Here is a 24,456-nt window from a genome sequence, read left to right on the forward strand (position 1 = left end):
TCTTTCTTTCTTTCTTTCTTTCTTTCTTTCTTTCTTTCTTTTTTTTTCTTTCTTTCTTTTTCTTTTCTTTCTTTCTTTCTTTCTTTCTTTCTTTCTTTCTTCTTTCTTTTTCTTTCTTAATTATTAATATGGGCTCATGAATTCTTATTTTTCTCCAATGGCTTATAATTCATTATACTAATCTGGGGATAAAATGTCTCAGGTTTGGCCAGTGGGACCCCCTTTAGGTTGGCTCCTGCATCCTTGTGATACAACTCCATCATTTCTGTTTTTTTTTTTTTTTTAGCTATTTCTTAATTTCTGGCAGAGCAAGCAAGATGTATATTTTCCTGTCCTAACCCTAGAATCAGCCATTTCTCTGAGCCCTGGTTCTTTTAGTGGGAAAAAGTATGAGACCAAGATTGGGGCACTAAGTGTGCTCATTGCTATTGGGATGTCTTTGCTTCTTGGACCTTTCAGAGGAGAGAGTTGAAAATATACCTGCATACCTACAAACACACATATAATACATAAATACATGTATACATAATGTGTATATATGCATATACACAGATATACACATATTTTAGAAATCATGAGCTCAAGGGACACCTGGGTAGCTCAGCGGTTAAGCCTCTGCCTTTGGCTCAGGGCGTGATCCTGGGGTCGTGGGATCAAGTCGCACGTCAGGCTCCCTGCATGGAGCTTGCTTCTCCCTCTGCCTATGTCTCTGCCTCTCTGTCTTTCATGAATAAATAAATAAAATCTTTAAAAAATCATGAGTTAAAATAATTTCTTTCTTTTTTTTTTTTTTAAGATTTACTTATTTGAGAGAGAGAGAGAGAGCACAAGCAGGGGGAGAAGCAGAGGGAGAAGCAGACTCCCCACTGAGAGGTAACCCAACTCAGGGCTTGATCCCAGGACCCTGGGGTCATGACCCGAGCTGAAGGCAGACGCTTAACCAACTGAGCTACCCAGGCGTACCTCAAAACAGCTTCTATTCCAATTAATCCCCATAGGGTTGTTTCTTGCTTTTTTCCTCTCTGTATTTACACGTATCTTCTTCTGCAGCAAGAACCCTGATCCCTAGTGATGTCAATGTGTTTATTTATTTGTTCTACCCCAGAACATATTTAAAATAGCCTCCCAATTGCTTCCTCTGAACTACTAAACCACACCTACTAAAGAATTCATAATTTGTTTGTACTTTTACCCCATATTCCTGCCCTAACACACATCCTTCTCTGCCCAAGACTGAAGGTCTAAGTCAAATACTGTGTTCATAAGTTTCTTTAATTCTTCTAGGTCCTTCTCTCTACTCCCCTTCCCAAAATGGTCATGGTACTCATTTGCAATATAGTTAGGTTCATTTGTTTGTTTTATTTCAATTTTAGTTCCCCCATTCCATTCTTGTTTTTTGAATGTATGACAAATTAATATGCTCTCAAACGTAAAAATATTTCAAAAAAATATATCAGAGCAGTGTCATTCTCTTTGAATCCCTTCTGCTACATTCCTCCTCACCTTTTATTGATAATAACCACCTTCACTATTTTCTGGTGTGTCCTTCCAACTGTTGTCTTTTGTGAAGATAAGCAGATAGATGTATATTTTTATTTCCCCTTTTCTTCTTACGTAAAAGTAACACAATCTTTTGCACTTTACTTTTCACTTATTAACATCTGGAAATCCTTCCATAACAGTTCATAGAGATCTTCCTCGTTTTAAAAAAAAAGAATTTAGTGCAATTAAACTAGATCTTTGTATTCATCTCTGATGATGTGGTAAGTTTATGGTTATAAAGCAGTTAAAAGGAGACTCCAAATGGCTCTGTTACAAGGTTGCCTATGAAAATTCAAAAGCAGAGTGACGAACAAAGGTCTATGTACTGTCTACTCAAATACATGGGCAGGCAGCATTGCTATAGGTGACCTCATTTTCCTGAACAGTGACCAGCTTCTTGGTAAAGTTTCAAACAAAACAAAGCAGTCTTCTCTCAATTTATGTGGCAGTTGCATTCCTGGAAAATTTGATCACTATGAAAACTCTGCAAGCTGCTGCTGCGACTTAGGGAAAGAGCCAGAAAGGCAGCCTACTCCATTATCCTACATAGTATTCCACTGTGTGTGTATCGCAGTTTACCCAACTCATCTTCTATGCTTGGGCATGTAGATAGTTCCCGATATTTTGCAATTACAAAGAATTCTGTGATAAATAAAATTATACGTATGTATTTTCATTCTTTTGAGGTGCATCTTCAAAGTAAATTCCTAGAAGTGGGATCACTGGGTTGAAGAGTAGAAGTATATGAAGTTTTGTTCTATACTGCCAATTTCTTCTTCATGAGGGTTGTATCATTTTTTCCCCGTTACCAATGTAGGAGAGTACCTGTCTTCCCACAGCTTTGCCAACTGATTTATATTCAAGTTCTGGATTTTGCCCATCTGTTGGGTGAGAAATTATATCTTTGTGTAGCTTTTATTTATTTATTTATTTATTTTTGTGACCCATGGTTCTTTATTAGCTTTTAGAAAAAGCCACACATTCAAAAAGTAAACTTATGGGCTTGATAGAATTAGGTCAATGAAACCCTATTTTAACCTCAGGATCTCTCATAATGAAATTTATGAACACCACAGATTCTTCTGCATTGAGACAGATAAATGCCCAATTAAGCTGGGCTTTGAATCTGAGTTAATACTTCATGTTCTTCATGGCTTTGGCACGTTAATCATTTTAAAGGATGTACTTAATTAAAAATCATGAAGTCCACACCGGAGCTGTCAGCTGGTCCATAAACAGCCCTAGGTTTTTACTAATAGTTAGGATATTACTCTATCATCCAAATTCTTCAGGTACTGATCTGGTTTGGGGTTTTTTTAATGCGTTAAAAGTTAAATTATACCATGTATTGCCATTTTCTACTGAATGTATGTTTCAGATGGAATAATGAGTTTCAGGATTCCTTGATATATTTTATATAAAGTGAAAATTAAATCAAATGACCCCAGTATCCCAAAGCAAATTTCTGGATGCAAACTATTTTGAGGAAGTTTATACTTGGCCGCGGCTAAACGTACTTGTGCAACCACTCAATCAAATTCCTTCTTGCTTCATCTATATAGGGCTTGTCTTCTGCTAAACAATCTTCTCTCTTTCGATGCACGAAGCCATGGGTTTGCCCAGAAAATGTTTTAATTTGATATTCCACTTTGCAGTGTTTTTTCAACTTCTGAGTCAACAAAGACACTTGCTCAAGAGGAATCACAGCATCATTTTCAGCAAAAATGAACAATGTGGGGTTCTTTAAACTGTGCACGTCTTCAGAATCCTTGATGATGCCTGTAGTCGGACACCCCTGCCCTGATTTCTGGGTACTTCATCATCACGTGATGGATGGCCACGCCACCCCAGCAGAATCCCACAATGTCAATTTTCTGGGCATGACACTGTTGTTTCAGATACTTCAAGACGGCATCAACCTCTTTATCAATTTTTCTGGCATCTCTTGTTTTCAACCACTCTGGGAAGGTGGACCAGTCCCCAGAAGGATGCCAGGGTTCTTGCCCTACAAAGAAGTCTGGAACGATGGCCGTGTATCCATTTCCTGCGATCATGTCGCCATGTATCGGGTATTGGGCAACTGCCAGCCAAAGATATCCTGGATGACAATCACAGCCTTGCCCGTGTCAAAGGGGGGTTTGGTGACATAAGCCTTGATGTGCTCCACTTGAACTTCACGCCCCATCCCTCCATACTCTAGCTTGTGGCCAATGTCACACGGACAGGGATAAGCCTCCTTAGCCATTGGAGAGATTTAAGTTGGGCCGCGCCCGGCCCCTTTGTGTAGCTTTTAAATGTTTTTTGAGTATAGTTGATATACTCAAGATTACATTATTTTCAGGTGTACAGCATAGTGACTTGACATCTCAATGTAGGCATTCTTTTGTTTGTTTGTTTGTTTTTAAAGATTTATTTATTCATGATAGACATAGAGAGAGAGAGAGGCAGAGACACAGGAGGAGGGATAAGCAGGCCCCATGCCGGGAGCCCGACGTGGGACTCGATCCCGGGACTCCAGGACCGCGCCCCCGACCAAAGGCAGGCGCTAAACCGCTGAGCCACCCAGGGATCCCCTGTTTGTTTGTTTTAAAGTAAATTCTATGCTCAGCTCAATTCTGTGCTTGAACTCACAACCTTGAGACTGAGTCTCATAGTTCTACCAACTGAGCCAACTAGGTGCCTCTCAATGTAGTTTTAATTTGCATTTCTCTTATTAGTGAAGGTGAACAACGTTACATGGTTAAGAGTCATTTTAAAATCTTTCTGGAAATTGTTCAAGTCCTCTCTCAAAATTAAAATTTTAAAATTTTATTAGGAGTATTAGTCTTTTATGTGTGACATATTGGGCAAATATTTCTTCCCAGTTTGTCATTTGTATTTCTTGTCATGCAAAAAGTTTTTAGCATATTCACATTCACCATTTTTTGTTCATTTCTGTGTTGTTGTTGTTGTTTTTTTCTGATATAGGGTGGCTTTGCACTTTCTCAGATGCTTTTAAAAAGATATATCTTCAGGGGATCCCTGGGTGGCTCAGTGGTTTAGCGCCTGCTTTTGGCCCAGGGCACGATCCTGGAGTCCTGGGATCGAGTCCCACGTCGGGCTCCCTGCATGGAGCCTGCTTCTCCCTCCTCCTGTGTCTCTGCCTCTCTCTCTCTCTCTATCATAAATAAATCTTAAAAAAAAAAAAAAAAGATATATCTTCTTTAGCTTTGTTGTTTGGGGAGACTTTTCACCAGCAGAAAGGCTTTAACTGACATTTTCTGAATTTTTGTAGGATGATGGCTGTTCTCTATTCCAAACAATTTCATGGACAGAATTGTTAGTTTCAGAGCCCTTATGCGTCAGTTTCACTCTTTCACGCAGCTTAAGGATTTTGCTGGCAGGGTGGGAAGGTTGATGTGCTTTGTTTCTTTTCTGTTCCTCTTACATTTCTCCTTTCTCTTTATCTCTTTGTTACCGATTTTCTCCCAGAAACAGCTTCTCTGAGGCTGCCACTCCTGGCCCTGCACATTTTCAAATCATTTCCTAAACTCAAGACTGTGACCTAATGAATGCCAAATTGTCTTCAGTATTTTTTATTTTTTTAAAGATTTTATTTATTTATTCATGAGAGACACAGAGAAGCAGAGACAGAGGCAGAGGGAGAAGCAGGTTCCATGCAGGGAGCCCAACGTGGGATTCAATCCCAGGACCCCGGGATCACGCCCTGGGCCGAAGGCAGACCCTCAACCACTGAGTCACCCAGGTGCCCAGTATTTTGTTTCATTTTCCCCCGTAGATTCTGTCCATGCTTCCTGAGTCCACTCCTCTCTTCTGTTCTGTCTCATGGAGTCATTTAACCACTTTCCTCACTTTCTATACCCACAGGCGTATGGTGGTAGCAGGATCCCTACTGGATTTTTTCCCCCGCTTACAGGTGATTTGAAGTTAGTCTTGTAATGAAGTAACGAAGGCACAAACCCCATGTAGTTTTTGTTCTATTCGATTTGATAGTTTTGGCAGAGTCGGGGCAGCTTTGTAATCAGGCTCCTCCCATTGTTTTCCAGCCCCCAAACACTCAACATGCTGAACAGATGGGTACATTTCAGGACGTATCCATAAGAACCATTGAGAACTAGCAACAGCAAGGTATCTTCATTGAGTATCTGTGTTTATGAATGGTAGTTGAAATGAGAGTTGAGTGTTAGGGTTGGCAGTGAGATTAGCAAAGGGGACATATTGCATAATAGTGGCTTGAGATTTTATCGAGTTGAAAGTTTGAGAAAATTAAGTATTCTCTTTAAGATTGGGAGCCAGACAGTGAGTGCTTGCTATTATCATTACTACTGCTTAATATAATATTGGTGATTCGGGCCATAGCAGTTAAAAAGGAAAAAAGAAATGAGTATGTTATCAAAGGATTAAAGAGGAATAAACATCAGTATTTGAAGATAGTATAATCTTAAATAGAAACCCTACAAACTCTTAGGTTAGAAAGTTCAGTAAATTAAATACCAAGATCAATTGCCAAAAAGCAGTGAATCCTTTCCAGCAGTGTGGCAGGGGCTCTTGGCTATTGAACCAATAGCCATTCCCCTTCTTCGTTGATGAAATCTGTTTCTTTCTGTGCAAACCCAGAGATAAAACATGATTTATCTAAACCAGTCATAGCAAATGCATTCCGTTTTGCCAGCATCCCCCTGCAGCTGGAGATGATTCTATGACCCAATCCTGGCCAATGATGTGGAGGAAAAGCCTGTCAAGTTGTTCCCAGGAGTTTCCACTTTTTGCAGATGTTCTGGTTTCTTTAAGCTTTAGTTTCCTCTTGTATCAAGCAGATAAAACATGCCTTACCCTTTAAGACTGTAAAGATGAATGAGAGGATTCTCATATCAAAGTGATCCATAAATGTGAAATAAAAAGCAAGTACATGCTAGTGTTATTCAAGATATTCAAAAGATTATGGGCACAGATGTAGCCCTGGTATAAATGCTAGAAACTGGCAGTAAGTTTAAGGAATGCCATTATATACAAGGAAATCCCTTTACCTAATCAAGTCCTGTTAAAAAACTAAGAACTGATGAATTTTTCTTCTGTAGTACCCTGTCCAGTGATTTAACTCACAAAATATTGAGAAGAATCTAGCACCATAGAGAACATGTTATTTGGGTGACTTGCAGATGGTTATGTCAATACAGCTGTTAAGTTCTAGATCAGGGATTGCAAAATGTGAAATGTCAGATCATATGCACAGTATAATCTATACTACATGTATATATATTTAAAAATGTACACACAAAAATACAGATAGTAAAATTGATGCTTCGTAGGCCATATAGTTTCTGTGCAACTATTCAACTGTCTGTCCCTGAAGTGAGAAAGCAGCCATGGACATGTAAACAAATGGGCATGGCTGTCGCAGTAAAATGAAACAAGCAATGGGCCAATTTGGCCGTACGCCATAGGCAATCCCTGTCCTGGAGTCAAAGTTTACTGTTCTACGGTGAACTTGTCTCATGGGATCATGTCTTGGAATAAACCTAATCAACATTCCATAACATCATTTCCACTATTTATTTGTACAGTGCAATCAAAGCTCTTGAATGGTGATTTAAAACATTTGATCTTCAGTCCTTTGAGTCCTCTGATTTTCTTTGTATTGATCAGAAAAAGGTTTAAGTGAATTGTTTAAGGTCACAGACCTCCTGAGGGACAAAATCTATATTTCCTAGGAATCAGTTTAGTGCTTTTTCAAAGCACAAGATTAGAAACCTTAAGTCTACTTCATTATTCTTCTTTACTTCTACTGTTACTCCTTTTCTTACTCTAATTCCTGTGAAGCATTATGCATTTTCAAGTACTTAAACTTTATCCTCAAATATAGCTTTTAGCCTCAGATTGAAAATTCTATTTTGAGGGTATTGAATATAAAAAAGAATGCTTGTGATAGGGAGAAGAAATTGGTAATAATATATTTGATTTTTTTCTATCTTAAAGCAAATTCTAGTCACACTTTCCAATCTCAATGTGAGAGGGAAAACAGAGAGGCAGGATACAGATCAAAGCACCATCAAAGGACTATGCATATGACAGATTTGAATCTATGATTGATACTCAAGTTTGCTCTGTAAACCCCCAGTTTTATGATACTCTATAGCAGATAATTTAAAAATGCTAGAGAGGATACCTAACAGTCAACATGAGACATGATTTGAAACTTCCGGAGGAAGTGCAAAACTGAATTTAAAAAATTGAACATACACTAACGCCCAAGTGTCTAGCTCTATCATCTAATAGCTGAAGCCATTTTCTCTTCTGTAAAACAGAGTGACGTCTACCTTATAGGGTTGAAGACTGGAAATACTATGTACAATCAAGTAACTACTTATGGCAAAATTTCATTAGATGTGGCTATTTAACAAAGTTTGCACTTATAAGGAAAACTTATACTGAATCATTAATTAGCAGCTAAACAAGCCAAAGACTGCTGGTTTCTGTCTACACTTCTAGTTATCCCTGTCCAGCTGACAGTAAATGGCAGGTCCTAGAGAAGATTATGAAGCCAGTCATTCCCACTGATCTGCCCAACTAATGCCACTTCACGTGTTTTCTCTATTGCTACCCCTTCAAGTCTGAACAAAACCATTCAGCTCCCCATATTTTTTATCCAAGAACAAAACCATTCAGCTCCCCATACTTCAACAAGATAACTAGACAGAGTAAAATTTAGTTTCTATATTCTATTTCTCAGACTTTTCTTTCTTGACTTTTAAAATAGATTCTAATTGGAACAGAACAGCTTTGTGGCCCTTTTAAATACATTTCAGAAATCATATGATTAAAGAATAAGTAGGTGACTTGCAAAGTAAGCAACTGCTGGCAAGGGGCTTTTGTAGTTTGAAAAAAATATATATTCTAAAAATTACATTTTTGTCACAATATTTATTTTGAAATTCTAAATAATACTAAAAAAGGATGGGAGTTTTTTAAAAAAATGTATATATATGAATTAGAAGAGGGTGTAAGTTTAAAAAAAAAAGAGAAACACTGCCTTAGACTTTTGTGAAATGTAAAACTGTTAATTTTTCACTATTTTGCTGTGCCTTACTATAAAAATACAGATGGCACAGCTGTTATATAGCTTCAACAACTTGATTATAAATTGCTTTCAAAAGTAATTTATTTGGATTTTCCGTATCCTTTAATGAATTGCAAATATATTAACAGAAAAGGCTTTCTCCCCCCCTCCCCCCCGGGCTGTACAATTTCTGAAATAAGTCAGGAAAAGCAAAAAAAGACACAAAATTACATTGTTTCAATGCAAATAGAACACACACATCACACCCACACTTGCATTTTCCCGGGTTTTCACAAAGAAAACGGGTCACCATATTTCTCAGTGAAGACCCCATACTATACTCTGGCTAATCAGAGACTTCCAAACTTTTTTCTTCAAAAAGAGCATTTTTAATAGACTAAATACTGGTTATCACTGAGTTTTTGTTTAAGGTACAACAGCAGCATGGTTCAAATGTAACTTGCAGTTCTTGGAAAAAAACAAAAATTTTAAAATAATGAAATACAGAAATAGTAGGGACCACCTTTCATTATTTTGAGTACCATTGTTCACTTGAAAAAATATTTCCAACCTTCTAAAATTCCAGAGTTAAGAACCATTTCCAAGGGGGAAAATTATCCAATGCCACAACATAACTTCTGAACAAAAGTGTGTGTGTGTACACATATATGTATGTGTGTGAAAAGCTTAAAGAGACTAAAAAGGATGTTAAAGTTCTTAGTATTTTAAATTTCCTTCAAAGTAACTACTGAAATTTCAAACATTTTTATGTCCTTTTCTGGTTGTTTGATCCTCATTCCAGGCAAAGAAAAAGAAAAAGAAAAAAGAAAAAAAAGCAAGCAAGCAAGCCAGAAACAGTTACTAGGTGGGAATAAGGCTTCAGATACCTAAAGGTTTTGAAAATAGGTGTGAGGAAAATGAAATCAGGCTGAGCTTTGGGCTGAGTGTCCCATAGCCAGCCATTGCCATGGTGTGCCTTCCAAAGCTATCCTTGTATCCTTGGTCTCAAAGTTAGTACCAGAAAGGCTCTCACCTGTGGCACAGGACATAAATTCCCACTACAAAAATATAACCACACATCAGCAAATTACGTTCTCAGTTTAGCTTTGTCCAGGCTTTGTAACAGAGCTCAGGTTGAAGCTGTCTATGAAATTCCATATTTGATACTGTTATATAGCTGGCTTATGATTTGCCAATTAAAAAAATAAAAGAATATAAAATGAAATATTACAGAACTAATGAATAAAATGGAATATTTGTTAGAATCCAAGTGCTAGCCTTTGGGAATTTTTAATGATATTCATTTATTCCCAGCCTTTTCTTTTTCTTATAAATTATTTCCTTAAGCAGCACATATTACAGAGATTTAGGTAGGAAATTTTGTTAAATACCTTTCTGGCACCCAATACCTAATCTAAGACTCTGATGTGAATTAATTTATAATGGTATCTAATCCACATTCAAATGGGCAGATTAACAGAAATGATAGAAAGTTACTGAGTCTATAGGTTACAATTTTGTTCACATCTTCTGTAATCCACCTTATTTTCACAACTTGACTAACAAGTACAGGTAACCAGTAGATAAATTTGTCCTTCATCAAATAATCCAAAATAATAACCATAGGCCTGTCATTCATAAGAAACTATAATTTGTTATATTCTGACATTGGCACTTAAAAAAATGTTAACAACTAAAGTTTCTCTAAAAATTTCAATACATTACAATAAAGGAGATACACAATTTAAGACTTTAAATCTGTTATTGTGAAATTCCAATAATTCCCATTTTATTATGCATAATTAGATCTTTAAAATTGTGGCCATTCCCCAAAAACACCAACCTGTACTATGACAAATTCAGGAGAGAATTCATCTCCTTCATAAGAATGGGTTTTTTGTTTTTTTTGCAGCTAAAAATTTCTAATATCCTAAACCCAATCACTCCTGGTAAACGTTTTGGTGACTCACACTACTGAAAATAATTTGAAGCAGAGAGCTGAAAAGAATGGAAATGACCTCAACCAGAGGTAACTACACATTCTGGCACCCTGCTTCAACACTTAGAAAAGTCAAAGGGATACTTTCTTGAACAAATATAGATTCAAGGTTATGGTACAATTCTGATTGTATTAAGGCTTTCGCTATCATGATCTCTTAAAGTCTCTCCACTTTAGTGTTCTCATTTTGATTCTTATGATGAACTTAGATGTTTATTAAGGGCCGTGTTTTGGCTTTTCAGTGGGCACTCTATCTTCTCTGAATGTTTAAAGGTGATCCCACAGAGCTCAAAGAGAAGAGGCAATATGGTAAAGGGACAACTTTAAAGTTTGCAATACCGAGACAATGATCAACACTTTGAAGCAAGATGAATAAATTAAAATTCTTGGTTAGACATTAAAGCATTCTTGCCAAGAATAAGTGTACACTGTATGGAGGGATATTTGATTCCTACACAGGAGTCCCCAATGTGCCCATTACATTTGTTTATGGGAGACACTGCAAGTTTAAGGTAATTTACATTCCTTGGCAATCAAGTTACTCTGTTATAGGCAATGTCTTTTATTGTTCCATCTGGCACTTGCTAACACCATTCTTGAAGAACCTAGAAATGAAGGTCAGTCACTCTGTTAATCGGGAACAGAACCAAATAAAAACAAAGTTTTGGAAAAACGACCAAGAAATTCTGGTTCATCACTATTTTCCGTATCTAATGGTTCCTTCAAGATAAAACATAACTCTTCCTTCCATGATAGCTTTCCAACAAAGGGAGATTAAAGAAAAAAAAAAAAAAAAGAAAGTTCCCCATCCTACCCCCCTAAATTGTCATTCATACTGGTGAAAGAGCCAGTCTTGTTAGCAGCTAAATATTGCACTGCCTTTCATTCTGTGTACAGTCAGGGTCCAATGAAAGTGGCACACTCATGGTATAAGTGATGGATGATGACACTGCCGGCTCAAGAGTGAAGACTCAGTATATGGAGGGACAAGAAACATGTCAGCACTAGTCACACATCCAGTTGCAAAAGTCTGATTTCCAGAAGTTAAAATTCATCACTTTCAGCTGCATGAAGTTGTGTGTCGTCTGCATCTGTCATGCTGCTCTCCTGGGATTCATCTGTTCCCACTTTAAAAATAAAAGAAAAGTCTACAGTAAGGTATCTGATAAATATTTCTTGTTGGTTCATGAAAACATGTAAGGAAAACTATTCTGTGCAGAGAGAGGAGATCTTAAATCAAGACCCTTCAATAAAATGCAATTCAGGCTCCTTATTTTACAGCATGTCTGAGAAGATTCATTTATTGCATTTGACCTTTAAGAGTTTTAACTTGTAAAGCTGCCTCTCCCTAGTGAATTCCTTATTCCTAACCTAGGAATTAAAACTAGTTCAAGACATTAAAAAAAAGACTGACATACCCTATAACTGTTGACTCCACTTTAGCAATATAATAGTTCCTGCTAGTCCACAGAAATATAATCTTCAGTTTATTTTTTTAAATATTTATTTATTTATTCATAGAGACACACAGAGAGAGAGAGAGAGAGAGAGAGAGAGGCAGAGACACAGAGAGAGGGAGAAGCAGGCTCCATGCAGGGAACCTGACGTGGGACTCGATCCAGGGTCTCCAGGATCATGCCCTAGGCTGTAGGCAGCGCTAAACCGCTGCGCCACCAGGGCTGTCTAATCTTCAATTTAAAAAGGGATATTGGGATTATAGGAACTATGATTTTAATTTTAAGCCTTTCACCAAGTTTTCTGGAACAAAGGCATCATCAGAAGTTTCTTAATTCTCTTATTAGGAGCACCTGGGTGGTACAGTCAGTTGAATGACCGACTCTTGGTTTTGGTTCAGATTGTGATCTCAGGGTCATAAGATAGAGCCCCCGGTTGGGCTCTATGCTAGGTGTGGAGTCTGCCTAAGATTCTCTCTCCCTCTGCCCCTTGCTCTCTAAAAATAAATAAATCTTTAAAAAAATATTATGTTAGGACTTAATTCTCACTAGTTATTTTAAGATATACATTCAAGTTAGAGGTGCCTGGGTGGCTCAGTCAGTTGAGCATTTGACTCTTGGTTTCAGCTTAGGTCATGATCTTATGGTTCCTGGGATCAAGCCCCATGTAGGGCTCCACACACCTCAGGGAGGCTGCTTCAAGATTCTCTCCCTCTGCCCCTCCCCTGAGTTATGGCCACTATAATTTTTAAAAATCTTAATAAAAAAAAAGATATACAGTCAATTTAGATATAGAGTATTTACTACTGCCTTAAACCACTTTTTTGTTCCCTCCTCTTTTCTTGACCCTTCAGTTTATACATATTAGCCATATTTTTGGATTTTGAATTTGCCAGAGCTTTACAGAATTTGAATAGTAACTACTGCAGATCTATCAATACTTTAAAATGTGCACACATGATTCATTCATTCACTTAGCACTTACAATGTCACATCCATCATCCCTCCCATCCCACCCTGCATTCTTATGAAGCAGTAAAGCAGACATTAGTTACATATTTTAACTTAAATTGAGGTCCAGGTAAAAACCTGCAACTGATTTGTCAAAGTCACATAGCAAATTATATCCAAAACGGAGACTAGTTACCTGACTCCACTTGCACTTTGTTAATATACTGTCCATTTAATTTCTCTAAAATTCCATTTGGTAGTAAGAATACACCATCGTTAGAAAAAGAAAATTAAAATGTAACCCACAAATCCTTATGCAAAAGGCAGATTTCTGAATATTCAATAATGGAGAAAGTTTCCATGTTTATTCTGTATCATAAAGAAAGATCTGTTCCCCTTTGCCTAACTCTGAGGTGATGTTTTATTAGCTCTCTGGTTAAATACACATACAAACCTGATTCTTATGGATGATACTCACTGATCTGTTCTTCTTGGGTTATTGGCTCCTCATCATCTGGAAGGTAGCGCTTATCAATTGCCTCTTTAATCTGGTTATTGGCTCCTTTAGGATCTAAATCCATAGCCCAAGAGAAATTCATCAGGGCGAGGTGCGTTTGACCTAACTTCTTGTAAACCTAAAAATAAACAGCAGCACTACATTTTTCATTAAGTTGTGAGCTTCAATTAAAAAATTCTAAACATTAATAATTTAAGTAGGCTTCTGATTTACATGCTGTAAACCCATTCTGATGATGATGAGTAGGGCATTTTCATTCTATAGAAAAACTCAGACTACCTTCTGAGTTCCTTTTAATATATTCAGATATTTTCAGAATTCCTTGCCTCTTGTCTCTCTGATAGTGAGCATCCAATAAATCATACTCTGGATCAACGACAATTGAAAGAAATGGACTATAAGCTGCCTGATTAGCATTTATATACACTGATTTTAAAGGCTGTTATATCAACTCTCAACCCCCGTCCACTGTTCTCAGCTACCCTAACCAGTTGGCATCTAGGGGCCAAGTCTGTAAAGTCCTGACTCGTCTGGCCTTGGAAATCTTGGAAGTCAGTTCTTCTAATTAAGATAACACAGAGCCACTAATTTTCTTTTGGGGGATGCCTACAAATTTTATTGATAATTGGAAACTAAGCGGTTTCAAAGATGTAGTCTCAGTTATGAATTCATGACTGCCATTGGCTGCAAGTGCTAATACACTTCCAAAACCATAGCATGTTTAGGATTATGGGGTGTGTGTTCTTGCTCCTTTATCAGGATATCCTCTTCTTAAATGTTTTAACTAAATCCATTCTTTATTCCCAGAGCATTTAGTCTGGCGCTCTAGTTGAATTTGCTCAATAGATGTTGCACAATATGTTTTTATATTTCTTTTTCAGAAGTTAATATTCATTACGAAAGTCACAGTTTAGGACCATGGCCCCAATCTTTACCTTTCCTATTAAGAAGTAAACGAGGGATTCTTTGGGAACAATTTGTTTCAATTCTTCAAGTTCTTGTAAAGCAGACTGAAAAAAGCAAAGAAAAACAGAGTAGCAAAATTTTACAAAGTTCTAACTAAGCAAGTGTTATTTGATTTCCCAAATCATCTTAACTAAAATTTACTACATCTTAACCAATGCACTTCCTTATTGCGTTAATCCTGTAGATTAAGATAAAATGCATGAAAATACTTATGACAACAAACAAGAAATGGCAGGAATTCACCAGAGTACACTGAGAACACTCACATGTGGGTGACAATGCTTGCTTTGGTCACCACTGTATTTAAAAAAACAAAGTGCTTTGAAAACTAAGTTGCAGAACAAAACAGTTCTAAAGTTCTGTTAATAAACCTCCCTGATGTAAGCCCTAAGCTTTGAATACCACCTGCCATTTTAACTAATGATTTAGAGTCTAAAATTTAATCCTCTGAATTAAATCAAAACTGTCTAGAAATCTTTTGACCATTGCTAACAGGTTGGGGAAATTGAGAGAAAAGATAGAGAAATAGATTTATATTTAAAAGGACATTATGATCGAAAATAAAACTAGCTCCCCAAATGAGATACTGTCCACTTTTCACCCAGCAAATGGACAAAAATAAAAAAGGGATTTATTCATTGATTGGTATAAGCTCGATGTTACATTAAGTTACCATAAGTGAATCAGGTATTCCCACCACCGAAGGTGGAATTGTAGAGTGATATAATCTGTTTGTGAGGGCAATTTAGCATTATCTATTAAGTTAAAAACTGCATGTAACCATTGATTCAGCAATTCCGCCGCTAGGCATTTGTCCCAGGGATATATTCAAAAAAGTTCACTAAATCATCTTTATAGGAATATTCAACCCAACGTGTTACTGCAAATCAATAGACGCAATCAAGTTGTGTCTAATCAAAGCCTAACTAAATAAGTTATGGTCCATCCTCTATGGAATACTAGGTCTGTAGGCGCTCAGCTGTATGTCTGGAAAAAAAAAAAAAAAAAAAAGCAAAAGCAAGATGTAAACGACTGTGTGCAATAATACTATTTCTCTTGTAACAAAACATATATACCACACATATACAAATAGTTATGTGGGTATTCCCATAAATATTTTATAAATACATTTATGTGAGCATATATGTAATTTTTTTTTCTGGCAGAAATCAATAAATATATGCCTCATGTATACAGCTTATTTTTGGGCAGGGGATGATTGAAGTAAAGGGGGAGGAAGGATGTTTTATCTTTTCCTTGGTAGCTTTCTCTATTTTTTGAATTTTCTAACATAAATACCATGCTTTATTTTTCTATAATGTTCACAGAGGTTATCTACTTTTCTTCTCTATATCTCTTTGTAGTAAAAATTCAATGCAAAGTTTTTTAAAAAGATAATTATCAAATATTTATCCACAAGTGTTAAAGTGAAAAAAAAAACGCAAATTATAGAATAGCATGTGCAGTTGTACTGGTTTCCTATTCTGTCATAAAAAATTACCACAATTTTGATGGCTTGAAACAATTTTTTTTATCTTATAGTCTATGCATCGGAAGTCCAATATGAGTTTCACTGGACTAAAATCAAAGTGCTTTCCTTTCTGGGGGGGTATCTGTTTCCCTGCCTTTCTTGGCATCTAGAGGATGCCCACATTTTTTGGCTTGTAGCCTCCTTCCTCCATCTTGGAAGGCAACAAAGGTGGGTTGAGTCCTTCTCATGCTGGTTCTGACTAAAGCTGGGAAAGACCCCCCACTTTTAAGATTCATGTGATTAGACTGGGCCTACCTGAATAATGTAGGACACTCTCCCCAACTCAAGGTCTATATCCTTAATTACATCTGCAAAGTGTCTTCTGTGTAAGGTAACATATTCATAAGTACTCAGGATTAGGGCATGAACATCTCTGAGGGGTCATTACCCTGCCTACCACAACAGTGTAGCCTACTTTGTTAGGTACAATTAAAAATATATAAATAATGAGAAAAAGAGCTAGAGAAGTATGTTTTGAGTTGTTAACAATGCTCCTCCCTGGAGGGTCCCCTTATGCAGCACATTCAACTTTGTATTTTTTTTTATACTTTCATATTATTTGAATATTTTGTAACAAGCTTTCACAAAAGCTTGTTTTACTTTCACAAAAAACACCCACAAAGATATAATGAATAAAGCAGTGATCAAAGATTGTGGGCTAGTAAAGGTACCAGAGGATTATAGCATTTAGGTAACAGAAAGGGATTTATTCATTGATTGGTATAAGACTAGTTTTATTTCTCTAAGAAGGGTTCTCTAAAGAATAAGGAACCAATCTTATTACACAGTTCTAAAAAAAAGTTTAATACATTCCCACTGACCCTCCTTTGACCTAGGGTCAAATGTAATTTCTTGGCTTTTGAAAATTTTTTATTGGCATTATCTAAAATAAAAGATTTACAAAAATCTTTTTTGTGAGAAGTAGTGTGAAAGCAGCTGGGTAGTAGGTTCCATGGATTCATTATCACAGTATAATGATGTCTGAAATTTTCTATAATAAAAAAGAAGAGTAAAGGCAAGCATGCACACACACTTTCTTGGATAGTGCATTTGTTTAAAATGCTGTGTTTTTACACAAATATGTAGGGGCCTCTGGTGCATGCTTAACACTTCATCATCTTCCTAATTGCTGGCAACCTAAGAGAAATAAATTCAAACCACTGCTGGGCTGAATGGGTCTGAGAATCACATCTGCTTGTCTGGGAATGGAAGATTTATATATAATTCTACAAGGTACACTGTACTCTTTTCCTTCCATACTATTAAGTATTGTAAAATATACATGGAACAAAGAATCAAGATAAAAGATCGGTGGTCCTGGATATTATTTACTTACGATCACTGTTAACAACTGTCACATATTACTGACAGGGACTGATGAAGACTGTATCACAATGAAGAAGCCCGAAACTAATTTTAATATTGCCAAGAAGCAATTTTCACACTTGTTGGGCTCCAGATCTCTTTACACTCTTAAAGCTTATTAAGGAACCCAAAGAGTTTTTGTTAATGTGGGTCATAGCTATCAATTCTTACCATAAAAAAACAAAACAACAACAACAACAACAAAAAACACCATATCAGAAATTAAAACTTGAAAAGTTTAAAAAAATTATCCATTAATTTAAGAAAAACAATAAACCCATTACATGTTAACATAGATAATATCTTTTTAATGAAAAATAGCCTTTTCAGAACAATAAGTCAGTAAGAATAGTGGCATTGCTTAGCATTTTTGCAAATCTCTGGTTAAAAGAAAACAGCTGAACTCTTATCTGCTTCTACATTCAATCTGTTATATAATGTAGCTTTTGGAAAATTCCACTGTACACTGAGAGAATAAGAGTGAGAGAATAAGAGTGAAAGAATAAGAGAATAAGAGTGAAAAAGGAAAATAACATATAGATATTATGAAAATAGTTTTGACCTTGTGGACTCCTTGAAAGGATTTCTGGGGACTCTCAGAAGTTACCAGACCATTGAGAACCATTGCTTTAATCGGGACAAGCATCCCAATCCTCTGCTCACCACACAGAGTTCAGAACTGATAGGCTTTCTTTCAATGACTTCCTGTTGTAATTGTTATAACAATTCATGCATCTTTCATACCTCTCCACCCCGATAATCTAATTAAAAGACTCATCGAGAAACAGTTTCTACCATAATATCAGAATTTTCATTTTTGCCTTAAAAAAGACTTAAGACTTATGTGATATTAGTGCAGCACATTAAATAGGGTGATATTTAGCAATGCTTTTGCCACGGAGAGGTTGTCATTACTTGTTTTTCATTTTTCAAGCCAAGATATTTCAGAAGTAACCAGTAACTTTTCCTCATGCCCCTTTTTTATTTTAATAGAGGTATGTTGGATATACCCATACATCAAAGTAGGCCTTATTATTTAGCCAAACCTTAAGCTGGTACTCAAAAATGGCTGTGACCATTATAGCTTCAATGGTCGGTCAGGTTAGAATTTGGGCTTCTTGAACCAAGTACAGGGCTGATTTATATGGCATACCTGATAGGCATGTTGGTATTAAAATGGCTCTAAAAATAATAAATTGAGTAAAATGCTTCAACTGAAGAATCTGACCACAAATCTAAAGACATACAATGAAGCAAAAACACGAAAACAAATGATGAAGCAAAAACATGAATACAAATGATAAATTACAATGATAGTACCTCAAAGAACAAGTTAAAAGTTTAAAAGTGTTTATTAGGTTTAAAAGTAGCTTTTACAGAAGAACAAAAACAGCAGGACTAGACATCCACTTCTTGATAAGGAAAAACAGAGTAAGATAAGGGGAATTACTGAATAAATGACAAAGAATAAATTAGATGGTTGATCCCTTATAAATCTTTATTACGCTGGAAATATTAGGAGTTTATCATTGGTTTTGTATTTTTCAATTTCACCAAATGTCAATGTGTACTGGAAGAACTGACTTCTAGGGAGTCTACTGAAATGGATTATTTGGCCCAACATTTTCTGTGCACTTAAATTTTGGAGTTTTCTTATTTGGTAAGTTTTTACTCTTTTTAGAACAGCCTAAATTTATTATAAAAGAAACCTGAACTTTAAATGAAAACTTTGGATTGATGGTATATGACTGAGTAAATGACAAAAATCCCATGTTACTTTATGCTTTTTTTCCTTTCTCAATTTTCCTTATCTTCTTTTCTCAATTTTTTTTCATGCTACAGCTCCACAATTTGGAAAACAGAGTGATAGGTAAAGAGAGAAACACATCAGATGAGACCAAGTATCCTTGTTATAAGCTTTCATAATTCACTATACTTTTCCTTTATGTACTCCATATGGATTATTTTTGTGATTATTTGATTAATGTTTGTTGCTCCTCTAGAAGAGTACTAGATGGGAAGTTCTTCAAAGGCAGGAAATGTGATTGCTTTGCTTGCCACTATATTCCTAGTCCCCGATATGTAATAGTACTTAGTAAATACCTGAATAATGCACACACATTCACTTGCCGTCCGTTCAGATATTTTGATCCCAAGAGGATGGTTTAGGTCTTACCTTTAAGAGAAATCCCTGATGGAAAAACTGCCTTTTATATATGGAGTCTTTATGCAGGATAACACATATTCCTAAATACCCACACACTCATCTTACCTGTCATTATTTCATAAAGAAATAAAATCACAAAAGAAAATTTCTTACTGTATAACTTCTAAAAATGGGAAAAATGAACTATCAGAGATGAAAAAATATAACTTTTGGTCTATTAAAAGAAGGGGCAAAACTTAAACATTAAAATGTCAAAACCCGGGATCCCTGGGTGGCATAGTGGTTTAGCGCCTGCCTTTGGCCCAGGGCGCGATCCTGGAGACCTAGGATCGAATCCCACATCAGGCTCCCGGTGCATTGAGCTTGCTTCTCCCTCTGCCTGTATCTCTGCCTCTCTCTCTCTCTGTGTGTGTGTGACTATCATAAATTAAAAAAAAATAAAATAAAATAAAAAATAAAATGTCAAAACCCATTAAAATATGTATCTTACCTTATATTTTTCATTTGCAAATAAAACTGAGGCTCTGTGAAATTTGCATAGAGGGTTCTTGGGATCAATAACAATGGCTTTGTTTAGGGTATCCAAAGCCTTCTCTGATTTTTTCAGTGCATGCTGAACCTGTAAGAAATAAAGATCATATTAATATTTCCTTTAGATGTTTATGAAGAAAGGTGAGAACCAAATACTGTGACTCAAAACTAACATAAATAACACTATTATCTGGCTGGCTCAGTTAGTAGAGGGTGCAGTGCAACTCTTGATCCTGGGGTCGTGAGTTCAAGCCCCATGTTGGGCATACAGATTACTTAAAAAAAAAAAAAGATAATAAAATGACTAAAGTTGTATGGTCTAAGTGGGTTTTCCACAGAGTTAAGTGGACTTAATACTTGATTACTGGACTATTAATAGATTATCTCTAAAATCTCTTCCAATAAAAAAATAAATAAATAAAATAAAATCTCTTCCAATTCTAGTTCACCTGCTTCACTTTTGAGATAAGAAAATTACAAGCCCAGAATGTGAAATACCTTGGTTTGAGATCAGAAGCTAGGTCCTGTGGCACCCAATCTACCATTATGTATTCATAACGATTGCTTTATCTTTATTTTTAAGATTTTATTTATTTATTCATGAAAGACAGAGAGAGGCAGAGGGGAAGCAGCCCCCCTGCAGGAAGCCCAATGTGGAACTCTATCCTAGGACCCCCCATGACCTGAGCCAAAGGCAGATACTCAACCACTGAGCCACCCAGGTGCCCCTGATTATTTTATCTTTAGAGCAGATATTTAGTACCTTTAAGTCTAAAAGACAAGAAAAACCATGGTTTTCCCCTCACAAGAAAATCTGTACTATTTAGGTAGATAATACATTTCACTATGTTTATTATGGTCCTCTAAATATTAGGCTTTTCAAAACTATATTCAAAGGAACCCTAGAGGATTTGTCTCTAAAGCCTTACCAAGTCCTATTTCACTCAAAACAATTACATTTCTACTTGTTTTAGGAATTTATTTTAAAAATAATCCTTCGTTTTATATATTTGAAACCATTGATCTGTATATGGGAAAGTAAATATTTTAAATAACTTAAAAAAACCGCATATAACCCCAAGCATCACTATTCATTTATGTGTCTAGCTAATGCCATGCTGTGTTCCTCCTCAGACAAACTGTATGTTAAAAAGAAAGTATAGGGATCCCTGGGTGGCACAGCAGTTTAGCGCCTGCCTTTGGCCCAGGGCGCGATCCTGAAGACCCAGGATTGAGTCCCACGTCAGGCTCCCGGTACATGGAGCCTGCTTCTCCCTCTGCCTAGTCTCTGCCTCTCTCTCTATCTGTGTGTGACTATCATAAATAAATAAATAAAAATTAAAAAAAAAAAAAAGAAAGTATAGCGCATGGATGGGGCTGTGGAACTTGAACAAACACCACTCACTACAACACAAATGTGAGTAGGTACTGCCAAAATCTAGTTCCTGGGATCCCTGGGTGGCGCAGCGGTTTGGCGCCTGCCTTTGGCCCAGGGCGCGATCCTGGAGACCCGGGATCGAATCCCACATCGGGCTCCCGGTTCGTGGAGCCTGCTTCTCCCTCTGCCTGTATCTCTGCCTCTCTCTCTCTCTCTGTGACTATAATACATAAATAAAAATTAAAAAAAAAAAAACCCGAAATCTAGTTCCTAAATTCATCTATATGACAATCTTTGCAGAAGGTTATTACTACATGTGGCCAAATATTCTACCCACTGGATTGAAATCCTAAACATTAGTTCTCTAACAGAGAAAAGTATATTCTATTAATTGAAAAGTTCTTTAAATGAACCATACAACATTTTAACAATCTGTTCCATAATCACTTTAGAAGAAAACCTACTTTAAAAGATGTCCAGCTTCACTAAAAGGTATCAAGAGGTACTTATTTGATTTGCTCAAGTGATGCAGAAAAAAATTTTGTTGATATATTTTGCATAGTACCTAACCATAAAAAGTTACCATGGCAACTTAAAAAAGTTATAAAGAACTACAATTCTTCTCCCAAGATGCATTGAAATTCCCAACTCACATAATCTCCTCACATTGTATGCCCATTCTCACAAAAGCCAAGCTTGCTGAGAAGAAGTGAAGGTGAGGGGGGGAGAGGGAGGAGACTGGTAAGAGGCAAGAACAAGAACTTCCAGTACCATAAAATGTGATTTCAAAAAGCAAACATACTTTTTCTCCTACTGAAGTATGACTAATTATCTAACACTTAAAATAAACATAAAAACAGTGATCCAAAAACTGACCCAATGGAATAATTAGAAAAATCATCTTAACACCATGCATGGATTTGAATCATTTTTAATATCCTAGAAATATTCTACAAATCTTAAGATTAAAAACATTTAAGTTTCTGCTCTAATTTTTAAAAGATGGATTTTCATGACAATATTCATAATATTGACAGGTACATGTCAAGACTAGTATCCCCTCTCTTCGTGATTTTTATTTTGACCTTTTCTTAAAAAAAAAAAAAAAAAAAAAAAAGTGTGTGTGTGGAATGCCTGGGTGGCTCAGCTGGTTAAGCATCTGCCTTTGGCTCAGATCATGATCCCAGGGTCCTGGGATAGAGCTCTGCATTCTCGGGTTTCCTGCTCATTGGGGAGTCTGCTTCTCTCTCTTCCTCTGTCTCTCCCTATCCATTCATGCTCTCTCGCTCTCAAGTAAATAAGTAAAATCTTAAAAAAAGAAAAGAAAATGAGAATGCAGTGAACATAATGTTAATCCTACAGTCAGGACACAGTTGCTCCTTCCCAATCCACCATGTAACTACACCTTTCCATCAAGTGTCACCTGATGAGCCAAAACCTGGTATTTTTCACCACATGCTATTCTATCTGCAGCACCAAAATAATCAGTAATGGAGGTTTTTTTTAAATTTGAGAGAGAGAGAGAGAGAGAGAGCACGCACAAGTGGGGGGAGGGGCAGAGAGAGAGGGAGAAACAGGCTCCCCGCGGAGCAGGGAGACCAATACGGGGCTAGATCCCAGGACACTGGGTTCATGACCTGAGCAGAAAGCAGACGTTTAACTGATTGAGCCACCCAGGCGCCCCAATGGAGTTCTTTAGATGACAGAGTTGAAACTCTTGATCTGCTACATTATGTAAAATCTGTGTTAAGTTCATCAAATTGGTAATCTTCTTTGTCTTCATCATTTTTCTAGTTATTTCATTGAGTTGGTTTTTGTGATTAGTGGTTCTCAGATCAAACAGATCTTGCAGACAGACGATACAAGTATTTGGGGAATTTTGTCTCTTTTATTGCCAAAATGTTGGAAAAAAATTATTTCAATACCTTTCAGATTTCAAAAGTATGGTATATATAAAGCCTACTAAAAGACTAAAATACTGAAATTTTCCTTCAAGCAAAGTGTAAAAAGTATATTGAACCTGTAAATTGCTCGTGGCTAGACTTCACTATCATCTTAATATATTCTCGCAGGTACATATATACACACATATGTGTATATACATGTGTGTGATTATGCAATCTATACTGTACAGATCATGGAACTGGGAGGCTTTGGAGTATATCCCCGTACTTTTTTAAAAAAAGATTTTATTTATTTATTTGACAGAGAGAGAGAGCACAAGCAGAGGGATCAGCAGAGAGAGGAAGAGGGAGGAGCAGGCTCCCCGCTGAGCCGGGAGCCCGATGTAGGGCTTGATCCCAGGACCCCGGGATCTATGACCTGAGCAGAAGGCAGATGCAGACGCCTAACCAACTGAAACACCCAGGCGCCCCTATCCCCCATACTTCTTTCTTCAGGAATAGTTGCAGTGTTTATACACCAGCATTTCTTCTCAGGCTTTTATTGGGTGCTGTTGCTTGTTATATATGAAGAGAAATGTGTCAAACAAGTTTAGAGTTTAGTGTGTTCTGAAGAAGGGTGTGAACAACAGTGTTCATGCACTCTGAGAATGCTTTCTACTTTCCATCCTGGTAACTCAGCTGTTCAGTATCTAAAAGCAAGTCAAATAATATGAACATTATCTCCTACTAGAAGCAATGTTTTTAAGTTTTCATGGCACATTATGATTGTAAATGTCTCTCCATCTCATCAATAAGTCTATGGTAGTCCCAGGAAGATCCCTGAAATGTCTGGAGTAACTATTAGTCACATTGAATAAGTGTAGTATGAACAAAGTATTTTATGCACAGAGTTAACAAACAGTATATTCCCTGACAAAACTACTATTGTTTTATTACAACATTACCTCTTGTTTTTATAAAATGTATCAAGGTTTAAATTGGTAACTTTATTTTACATGTAAAAAAACAGTTTCTTTAAAAAGGAAAATGGTGATCCACCATTTAAGAATTTTAATTAGTGCTGGCATACCTGTATTACTCAGTGGCTAAAACAT

At 36.5% G+C, this 24,456-nt stretch overlaps 1 protein-coding gene and 1 pseudogene across 15 annotated transcripts in view; both read right to left on the reverse strand.

Annotated features, from left to right (window-relative positions):
- Window positions 1-2,482: 2,482 nt before the first annotated feature.
- LOC121473450 lies at window positions 2,483-3,812 on the reverse strand (annotated as a pseudogene).
- Window positions 3,813-8,972: 5,160 nt separating this feature from the next.
- The window catches only part of CDC27 (cell division cycle 27), a 70,276-nt gene continuing 54,792 nt past the window's right edge, over window positions 8,973-24,456 (reverse strand). For 8 of the 15 annotated variants that reach the window (XM_041725422.1, XM_041725412.1, XM_041725411.1 and 5 more), the window contains 4 exons: window positions 20,040-20,168; window positions 14,456-14,530; window positions 13,482-13,638; window positions 8,973-11,725 (listed from right to left, as the gene is read on the reverse strand). In XM_041725422.1, coding sequence (XP_041581356.1) covers window positions 11,643-11,725; window positions 13,482-13,638; window positions 14,456-14,530; window positions 20,040-20,168 — 444 coding nt within the window. In that variant the 3' untranslated portion in view covers window positions 8,973-11,642. Of the gene's footprint in view, window positions 11,726-13,457; window positions 13,639-14,455; window positions 14,531-20,039; window positions 20,169-24,456 lie in introns of all 15 variants that reach the window. The other 7 variants (XM_041725420.1, XM_041725417.1, XM_041725415.1 and 4 more) reach the window with 4 other exon arrangements.

Source organism: Vulpes lagopus, chromosome 12, assembly GCF_018345385.1.
Source record: "Vulpes lagopus strain Blue_001 chromosome 12, ASM1834538v1, whole genome shotgun sequence".
NCBI classification, from domain to species: Eukaryota; Metazoa; Chordata; class Mammalia; order Carnivora; family Canidae; genus Vulpes; species Vulpes lagopus.